The sequence below is a fragment of the Rhagoletis zephyria genome, unplaced genomic scaffold (genome assembly GCF_001687245.7).
Source record: "Rhagoletis zephyria isolate East Lansing unplaced genomic scaffold, Rhagoletis_zephyria_1.1 Rzeph_scaffold_05579, whole genome shotgun sequence".
In the NCBI taxonomy this organism is placed as follows: domain Eukaryota; kingdom Metazoa; phylum Arthropoda; class Insecta; order Diptera; family Tephritidae; genus Rhagoletis; species Rhagoletis zephyria.
This window is the reverse complement of record NW_016162662.1, coordinates 25,267-35,776: the sequence shown is the minus strand read 5'-3', so window position 1 is coordinate 35,776 and position 10,510 is coordinate 25,267. Positions and strand designations below refer to the sequence as shown.

Here is a 10,510-nt window from a genome sequence, read left to right as displayed (position 1 = left end):
ACTTAAATTGAGTTATTGAACACTGAAATAAGCTTACAAACGTTTTTTCACGACCCTGTCTAATGTGCATACCTACATATGTACTTGTGAAAATATATATCTAAAATTTCAATAAAACTCAAGTGCTGCATATGATGGACAAATATACTTTATTTTAAATTTAGGTACGAAAATTAGAACAAACTGATAAGATATTTGTTGACGACAAGCATTTATTAGTATGAGGTATACACACCTACCTACATACATATGTATAAATACAAACATCAACTATGAAGAAACAGTGAATTCTATTAATGCAAAATGACGTTGTTCGGTTGTCAAGTGTTAAACAAAAGCCTTTTTAATACGTGTGAGTTTATCGGCTTAATTATCAAACAAAAATATCAAATTGATGCCAATGACCACGAGCGCTTATCAACAAAATTTAACCACAATTTTTGCTTTTCGGTAAAGTCCACTTGTACCCATATCTAACTTTCATTTTTATTCTATTTAATAAATAACCAAATAAACCAACAACAACAGATACCAACAAATAAAAAAATTAGGTCAAGCATTCCTTCTACTGATAAAATTTGAGTTCCGTTTACGTGAGCTAGACCGAATTAAAAATACCTCAAAAAATGGTATTATTTTGATTCCGTTGGCAGGATTTTTAACAATTTTATGCAGACCTATTAAAATAGTTTTGTCCGCCTAGATTATCTATTCAGACCACTGTGCGTTGGAAGGTCATCCGTACTGATATTTCGCTGTGTCCGGGTACCCATACCACTTCTTTTTAGTAGCAGCTTTCACGGCTAGTTCGTTTTAAGATTTCCTACATATTTATGTATGTACATTCGACAGCCACTGTCAAAGAAGCGAAATCGCGGCACTATGGATCCATAGGGAGACTTACCTTACACATAGCGATTAATATGGCCTGGAATAGCACTGCTATATACCCAGTGGGAAAAGTAGTAATGCATTCCATGCGTGATAAATAATCGAATGTATTTCTTATGAGTTTTACATCTCATTACTGTTTAATATGTAATCGGCATTCGAATGTATTCAAAAGGCCCAAAAATTTCATATTAAATCATATTCATTTCTCGATACCGGGTAATGCATCGCCCTGGGAAAAAAAATGCTTTTTCGAATGTGAAATGGGTTGTGTTATTGATTATTTTTTCGAAAACCATACAATATATTTTCCCACTGCAATGGCCAGGGAGCCGTATGCTGAAAGGCCTTTAGATAAAGTTCGCTACCAACCCTTTTGCCGAGCTTTAACACAACTGCAAAAATGGCGACAGGCTATGACGTGGTTTATCAAGTGGCTTCTGGCTTGAATTCGAATAGAAAATCTAGTTTACGAAAATATTTCCAATATGATTATTATCTATCAGGTTTAGGGCAGCTATCCCCACAACTACATACATATAAACTTTTGATTTTTTGAGTATTCGAAATTTTCTTCGAAGAGATTAGTGTGGATTTCGAGATGGTTGCCTGCAGGATCGTTTTTGTTTCTAATTAATTGAAGACAGATGAGCTGACACACATCAATACTGTATGTATGAATGCATACAAATACATTTACACATCCAATTTTCATGACTACCCTGCAGAAAAAAATTTGAATTTTGAAGTAATGTGTGACGGGGTTCGAATATAGAACCACCCACAGCAGAATATGTAAACAAATATGAAATGTAATAAAGTAAATAAATAAAAAAATGAAAGGAAAATAAAAATAAAATATTTTGTTTTTCCTATTGATATTTTATGTCCAAAAGTATTTAGTTGCAAGTTAGTTATATCCAATGCAGGGGTAACCACCCTTTACTACATTTAATGCACAGGTAACCAGCCTTGACTATTTCGCGGCCATCGCCTTAGAAATATAGTTAGCTCTCGCCGAAGAAAATATACAGACAATAGTGACTTTTAGCTCCTTCCTGATCAACTTAAAGTTAGCTTATAGTTAGGTACATTTCCTGCAGGGTGCATGCAATTGCCAGTTGGTTTTTGGTGACATATACTACGTTTATACGCACAGAATAATCGACTTAATTGGAAGCGCATTGACACCGTACACATTTCGCTCTAGTGTTTATACTTACGGCCTTATATCGGCATCAAAGTAACCGTCTTCAAAAGCAAACAAAATAAGCTGTTTTCATTTGACATTTTATAAGTTAACATAATGGAAAGTGATAAAAATCTAGTTTTATTCGGCATTATAAAATCGTGGCAAAGAAAAAGAACGATTATTATTAATCAGCTTTTAAATACTGATGCGATTATTTGGAATTTGAGCGGAACAGCTGATCTCCAATTCGCTTTGAGTGAGAGCGGTGTTTATACACTCTTTCTAACTGTCTGGAGAAATAAACTACCGATTTGAAATGGAGTGTGAGCCAAAACACTTCGCTCTTTCAAAGCGAATTGAAATTCAGTTTATACATATGTTTTGAATCGCGGCGGAATGAATCAAAGCGACTTATGCATGCGTATAAACGTAGTAATAGGCTCGAATAGGATTTTAGTGTAAAGGTTTGGTGTATCACCTTCCATTCGTCGATTATAACTCATTCATTAAAATGTGTAAATAAGTATTTGACAGATTTATGAACAGTCACGCCTACTTAAATTAATACCCAATATATGTACATATGTATGTATGTATGTATGCACAAGACCTCAGGCTCATTTGCGCGTGAAGCCATTTAAGTATGCAGGCAATGTCGATTGTCAAAATTTGGCCGTATAAACTAATGAACCACAGGAAGTTGTAATGTCGATAATTACATAAAATTTGGTATTAAAGAGTATTGCATTGTAATTATATACTTAGAAACATTTAATCATAGTTATAAACGACGATAGACTACACTGATCAACCAATATAAATAACTTTATAATTTATGCGTTTGCTCAAATGAATGAAATGAAAGGTTTATTTGCATAAAATAAATGTGGATATTTATGTATGTATGTATGTATGTATTTTTTTTTTCAGGACGTACTTAACGAGCGTTTAGACAAACGTGTTGACGCCATGCTTGAACAGGGTTTGCTGCGCGAGATACGTGCCTTCCACAACGAACACAAAATTGATAAAAGGTAATTAAACTTACGGTTTGAACTTGCAACCGTATGTATGAATGTATGTATATATTTTTACTACTTACGTCTTGTGTCCAATTGTAGTTCATACCTAAAAATGTATTGTTAAAAAAACTCCTGCAATTACATATATTCTAAAATATATGGAAAGCAAAAAGCAGCACCCAAAACGATTAATCATTGTAATCTTTCGATAACCTATGTACTCGTATGTAGTATGTACAACTTGCTTCTTGCAAGTTGTCAAATAACTTTTTATGTTCATATGATTGTGTATTTTTTTGCTGCGAATAACTAAGTGATTTTCTTTTATTTATTTTTAAAAAATTGTATCATTAGCATGTAGCAGTACTTATAAATACTATATGAAATACATACATGTGTACATATGTACATTAGAACATACCAGAAAAAAAAGTTCGCCATACACTCATGAGTCTATAGAGCTGTTTGCTCAAGAAAAACCAAAAAGTCACATAAAATGACGCACAAGAAATGGAAAATTAGTTTACTTCTATCAAAATTTCTTAAATCAGTTTGCAGCTCTCAAAAAAAAATGTTCGTATATTTATTTCTGCAAGGAAATTTAGAGCAAAAGCAAAGTACTTTTTTAAGCAACAGAAATAATGAAAAATTTCTTGAGAGCTGCAAACAGACCTTATGAAAGTATTTTTGTGAGGCAATTTCGATTTTTTTTCTTTGCCAACCGTAGGGCGATATTTTTCGTAATATCTTCGGCGTTTATAGTCGAATCTTAAAATATGATATATCGATGTTTTTGCTTCGAGAAGACAAATTTTTTTCCTATGGTGATTGATCTGAAGTACCCCGTTCTAGTACTTGCCCACCATACCTCAGTTGCTACCACCCTAACGTACCATCCTAATGCCAGTAAATTAAAGCTCGCCAAAAGTTAAACGTTGCAAATTCTGTGTTTTTGGTGGCCTTTGGTAATTTTTCATGATATTTTCGGCATTTAGAGTCGGTCCTTAAATAATGTTACATCGATCTTTTCGACGCGAGGGGACAATTATTTTGTCACCGAAAAATTTAATTTTTTATAGAAGTTGCCTTAAAAATTTAGGCTCAGTGGTGCACGGCTAACTTTTTTTGTTTGCTTGTAAGGTGGTATGGTCTAATGAACATATGAATGTAGTACATATTTGTCTCCGCTATTCTTTCTAGCAAAACCGACAACTCCACAGCGTACACCCGTGGCGTACTTCAAACAATAGGCTTTAAAGAATTTATACCCTACTTGGAGCAGTTTGATGCAGCAAATGATCAGAAAATTGATGAGTACTTACGCTTGAATGCGTATAAAATGCCAACAGAAGGTAATTGAAAACAATGATTTAGTCTTTTTTCACTTTTTAATGCCACTTAATTTTTGGCATTTGTAATTCAGTTCATTTTTTACATAAATAGTATGTATGTACATATGTACACTGAGAAAGAATTATGATTTTAACCATTTAATTTTGTACACCCAGAAAAAAGCCAGCTAAAATTATTTCTCTCAACACATGATTTGGTAACTATAACCAAATAATGTAAGTATAACCAAATCATTCGTTGAGATAAATATATTTTGTTGACTTTTTTTCCGGGTGTATTTTAGATACAAATAAATATTTTTGAATAATAATAATAATTTGTGTTGGGAAGTATCGAGTACATTTGAGGATCGAGTTATTTGGTATCGATACTTTTAAGGATCGGGTATTTTTCAGAGTACTGAGTACTTTCTTTAAGTATACACATGTTGATGGCATTTCAATACTTACTGTAAAAATCTCACAAACTGGCAGTATTTTATTCAAATTAATATATGAATCCCAAATTACGTCACATGAATGGCTAACTGTACTGGGTACAAGTACTTGAAAATTATTCAAACTACAAATTGAGTACAATCATTTCTGAATACCGTTAAATGTAAATAAACGTCAATACCTTTTAAGGCTATTCGACACTTAATACTGAGTACTTTGAATCGATCCTGAGTACATGTATCAAAGCGATTATTGAAACAGAGTATTTTTGAGTACTGAGTACTTTCCAGTTCCTTTTTTAGTACTGAGTACTCTCGAGTTCTTTTGTGAATATGTACTGAGTTTTTTGGAGAACTCAGTATCGATACTTTTATAAATCGGGCGCTATCGATCCTTTTGTCAATCGAGTTCTGAGTACTTTTGTGCTCGATACTGCCCTACACTAATAATAATTAATATTTATTGACTAGCAGCACTCAACCCATTCCTGGAGGTTTCCCTCTCACATTTGCTTGCTTCCCAGCCAGTCTTCATTAAAATTTCAAGATCTGTTAAGGCCCTTAGATCCACAAAAAAATGTACTCTCTGTTTCAGTCGTCAAGTGGAGTCTGTAGTCTTTACGACTTACCACTTCTCACCGGATCCCCTTCGGGATACATCGCGTTCGTTAAATGATCCCGCAGAGAATCATTAGGATTCAGGCATAAGGAGGTTAATAAGTCCATATGTCGGCGTGCTTCTCCCTTGCTCTGTTGTTTAGCAATTGCTTTCCTACTTGTTATACTTATGGGCCCTAATATTCAGGGCCAGGCCTATATAGATGATGTGGCCTACCTAACTACAAAAAGAAGAAAGTTGAACGGCGTTATTGTCTCTACTGTTAAAGGAGTCACTTTTCACATTTATCCTGAATAAAGTATTTTTCGATTTAATCGTAGCCGGTAAACTTTTATGGAGGTCTCACATCAAAAGACTTCGAATATCTTAACGTCACGTAGAAAAATTCTTGGGATTTGCACTTAGTGTGGTGTGGTGTAGCAGACTCTCAATCAATAGCGTAGGAAATATGCTTGTCAGACTTGAAATAACAATCGCAGTGTTCAGTACGGGAGCTTTCCCACGACACCTGCGGCTGCTATGGATGTACTCCCAAACTTACCGTTACCGTGGGAAGCCATTTAGACTTACAAGAAATGCGTGCTAGTATGATACCATGTGGAGTGAGGTGGAATTCGGTGTAGACAGAGGTTTAGACTTTAATAATGTTTTTGAAATGGCTCCATAAGCTGAAAAAATACTACAATGCTGTGTCCCCTGAGACAAAGTTGTAGAATTTCTGCTTATATACCAGTATGCAGCTCTCAAGAAAAGCAAAAACTCCATATAAAATGACGTACAAGAAATGGCTAAGAAATTTTCTTGTGTAAAATTTTCTTGAGGCAATACGCAGTTCTTAAGAAATTTGTGAAAAAAGAGCACAAGGCAACCCATTCTTGCAACAGAGATATATGCCCGTTCCATTATTTCTTGAGGAAAGAACGAGACAACAGGCTGATGAAGTATCAGTTGTCAAAATTCCTTGGACACACACACAAAATAATGGCAATTTTTTTCTTGACCGTTTTCTTGAGAGCTGCATACCAGCCTTTCGGCTGCAAAGCGGACGCGGGTTCGGGATTTTGATCCACTTTTGATCATCGAATTCACCGGCAGAAACTGGGTGAATATTTCGCACAGCATTGATAAAAGGTTTCGAGGGCTGCAGGTGAAACTGACGTTGCTCTCAATCTCAGAAGGTCTACATACATAGGCAGGTATTTGCTTTCAATAGATACTGTTTTTTTGTACGCATTGCTTTTGTGTTAGTGTCGTCAAAAAATAAGTGTGCTGCGCTAATAAGGAACCCAGAACCTAGCTAGGGGGCAGTGAAAGGGACTTAGATATGCCAAATCGCCGCAATAGGTACCGGCATATGCCTTCTTTAACCGCCAAAGCACCACCTGTAGAGAGAGGTTCAAGTGAAGGAGTATAACATCTTGCGCATTGGTATTCCTCAGGGACCATCCTAGTAGCCACTGCCTCGTAGTAAAAAAGCCTATTCGTGGAATTTGACTGACCAACGGCAGGTATTTAACTTCAGTCTTAAGGATCGGTCAACACTTACGTCAGGTGGCAAAGGAAAATGGTTATTATAAATGTATTGTGAATACTTCGGTAAAATCAATTCCTGCCCCACGTTCCATACCAACTTACTTCTACGCATCTGACTCTTCTACCTCTGTCTCTCTCACTCTCTGTTGCAACCCTTTTGAAACTATCCGTTTTTGTCAACTTCACCGACCTCTGCAGGTTTGGATTAACGCCATTACAGCAACTATAACCCAAAGTTTCAGTTTTTTCTCCGATCTGTTTGTTCATTTAGTGGAGGTTCATACAATTTAACCGAAACTCTTCAGATTGGAACTAACTCCATATTTTATCTGTGTACCTACCAACACTATTGATCAATACATGTATCTTACATACATAATTTTAAATAAAAAAAAAGAACAGCGCGTAATTTTCCCACAGATTTAAATACTAACACAGATGAGGAATCATAACCTTTTCCTTCTTTAATATTTAATTTTTTTTTTAACATATGTATACTTAACAACTTTTGGATGACTGGCTTTCGCTTTTGCAATGACTCATTCGCATATCTGTATATTTATATTATACGCATGCAGAGCACTTCAAAGCACAAAAGCCGAGGTCAATAAACGTAACACGGGCTACAGAGTCACAAAAACAAAAAGAAAACGAAAACGAATCAGCAACTTCAAGCCAAGCACAGCACGAACTCGACAGAGAAGTTGAATTAGAATTGGGATCAAATACCACTGTCCCTACAAATAAAAGTCCAGCTTTACCTGCTGGTATGGATGTGCTAAACTCATGTTTGAACGAATTGAAGTTGGTCACACAACGCTACTCTAAGAAGCAAATTAAGTGGATTAATAATCGGTTTTTGGGCAGTAAGGATCGTCAAGTACCAGATTTGTATGAGCTCGATACGAGTGATGTAAAGCTCTGGCAAGCTGAAGTGTATGCGCGTGCTGTGGCGGTGATCGAAAGCTATCGAAGTGGGGTGGTGTGTGAGATACAACCAATGACGCGACGACAGCATCCGGGTGCGGGACTCAATGAGGAGGTAAGTTAAGGTGGTGGTAAAAAATAAACAATTCATGGTGATACCACTTTTACCGGTTGACTTTACTTTAGTGCTTATTTGTTTTTAGCATAGTTATTGAGAACCCATTTCACATGCATACACGTTTGCATCTGCGCGTATAGTTATTGCTGCTTTATTTAATTTCTAATAAACACTGCCTAATGTTTAATATTGAACTTACATATTTTTAGATTAGCAACTATTGTAAATCCTGCCAACGACACTTCATAGGCGAATTCCAATGGCAGCTGCATTTAAAATCCAATAAGCATAAGAAGCGTAGGGAGTCAATCAGAAAGAAAGAAAGGGCGAAGGGCTTGGGTACCATCACTGGAGATGTGAAGTCCTAAACATGTTTTCATTATACATGAATCAAACTTTAATTAAAACTAATGTCTTAAAACGAAATAAAGAAGTTACAAAAATATCTAATGAAGATGCTTAAAATGAATCTTTTATTTAATAAAAAAGTTTTTTAGTAGATTAATCCTGCCTAGAATTGGATAATCTTTCAACCATTTACATAAGCTCAACTAACTTTAGGCACAGAAAAACTGCCGTTTCGACGGGGTTAGACAAAAGCGATAGGCACGTTAGTTGAGTTGGGTTGAGTGTGTACAAATGCTGAACATACGTAAGGTATGTACGTTGGGGTCTAGTCTGGATAGGTTGGAGTTTAACCTCCTATAGTATCTTGACCGTAATTGTGCCAAAATAACGTGAATCTCTACTCGGCAGCTGAAGCTCTTCCTCTACAATTGCTAGAGATGGAACTAGGGTGATGGGAATTTTTTTAATGTACTACTTCAAATCGGTATATCTCGGGTTCTGCGCATCGTAGAGAATTCATCTTAACGTAACGTAAAGCTAAAGAAACGGGCTTATACAAGGTAATCAAGATTTTCCCAAAGCTAACTTGGCTATTAACAATTGAACTTTTAGAAGATGATTTGCATAGTGGATACCAGTAAATTAGGGTTTAAAATTATACCATCGTATTCCTAGCTTAATTCTCTATAAAAAAAAAACATTTTTAAAAAAATTGGGGGTTTTTCAAGAACTATTAAACTAATTTTTTTTATGACGAGATATTTTTTTTTTGTGAGAATCCACAATATTTGTAATTTATTTTCGAAAACTGATGTTGAGATATATTTAATAAGGTGTTAAACATCGGTTTTTTGCAAAAAATTTAAATTTTATTGCGGACTCCGATAGAATACCTATCCAGATAATATATTTGTACGGCAAGATTTTTCTTTAAGGCGACAAACCCCTAGAAATGGGCGTGGCAATTGCAGCACTAAAGTTAGAAAAACTCAGATTTTATTGCGGATTTCGGCAGAATATCGCTTCATTACCAATATTTGTTCCACAACTTTTCTCTACGATGCGCAGAACCCGAGATATAACGATTTGAAGTAGTATATGATTAGATCAAGAAAAACCGCAAACTTTGACAGATCATATCTCAGAAGAAAACAAAAATTTTAAATTCGTCGAAAACGGGTTAGCTTATTTCATGTATAGAACCCATAAAGCGAACCCATTGAAGCGAATCGGAGACATGACATAATTATTTTTACGAAATCCGTCCGACTTAAAAAAGAATGGCTCATATACGAAAACGAAAATTTCCCTCTCCATTTTCCCATTAATAATTCACAATGGAGCAGTTTTTTCACTTAACAACACTACTCTTCAGGTCGCGTATTTTTTAACCGACCTCCTTAGGTGAACTTGGATAAATAGCCGAGTTTGTATTGTTGCTTTGCGTGTATTTCGTCATTTAAGCGAGTGTTCTTTTGTAGCTCGGTTGCAAAAGAATGGACCTAATACATAACAAAGTTCATTGGTTCACCGAAATCTGTCCTAAATCCTATAAAAATGTCAAACAACAAAATTACTCTCTGAAGTGAGAGTAAAAAGTGAGTAACAACAAAAAGTACGGGAACAAAAAAAGCATTTTTCCTGCAAAACGTCAACCAGTGATCGCTTGACACTTTTCACTGGCAATTCCTTTCTCTACACAACTCTCCAAAAGATGAAGTATGGGATCATTTTTCCTGTAACTTCCTGCAAATTCGTGTAAAAACCGGTAAGCTCATGCAGTACTGGATCAGAGCTATAATTTGAAAAGAGCTAAACACAAAGCTAAATCTAGCTCCAAAAGCTCCAATAGCGCCAAAATGCTCTCCACCGGGAATTCTACGTAATTTCTCGCATTAACAAAAAAACCACAGCTAGTTTATTAATTACATACTTATCTTTATTAATTCAATAATGTCGTTATTTTTTTATTGTCGTCAGTACATATTGTTTATGTAAGTATTTAATACTATTTATTATTTTATTCTTCTTTACTTATATACATATATTTAATGAATACATTTTAGTTTTG

At 35.2% G+C, this 10,510-nt stretch overlaps 1 protein-coding gene across 1 annotated transcript; it reads left to right on the top strand.

Annotated features, from left to right (window-relative positions):
- The first annotated feature begins 2,977 nt into the window (after window positions 1-2,977).
- Window positions 2,978-8,541, top strand: LOC108372257 (tRNA dimethylallyltransferase, mitochondrial-like). Its single transcript, XM_017627905.1, has 4 exons — window positions 2,978-3,117; window positions 4,306-4,457; window positions 7,625-8,088; window positions 8,301-8,541. The coding sequence occupies exons 1-4, from the start codon at window positions 2,984-2,986 to the stop codon at window positions 8,457-8,459; spliced, it is 909 nt and encodes a 302-aa protein (XP_017483394.1). The 5' UTR covers window positions 2,978-2,983; the 3' UTR covers window positions 8,460-8,541.
- The last annotated feature ends 1,969 nt before the right edge of the window (window positions 8,542-10,510 follow it).

Bases quoted from the DNA above. Each gene is read 5' to 3' on its own strand.
- LOC108372257 (XM_017627905.1), top strand. From the start codon at position 2,984: ATGTATGTATGTATGTATTTTTTTTTTCAGGACGTACTTAACGAGCGT. The intron at 3,118-4,305 runs GTAATTAAACTT...TATTCTTTCTAG, and splicing joins GAACACAAAATTGATAAAAG to CAAAACCGACAACTCCACAG. The intron at 4,458-7,624 runs GTAATTGAAAAC...ATACGCATGCAG, and splicing joins GTATAAAATGCCAACAGAAG to AGCACTTCAAAGCACAAAAG.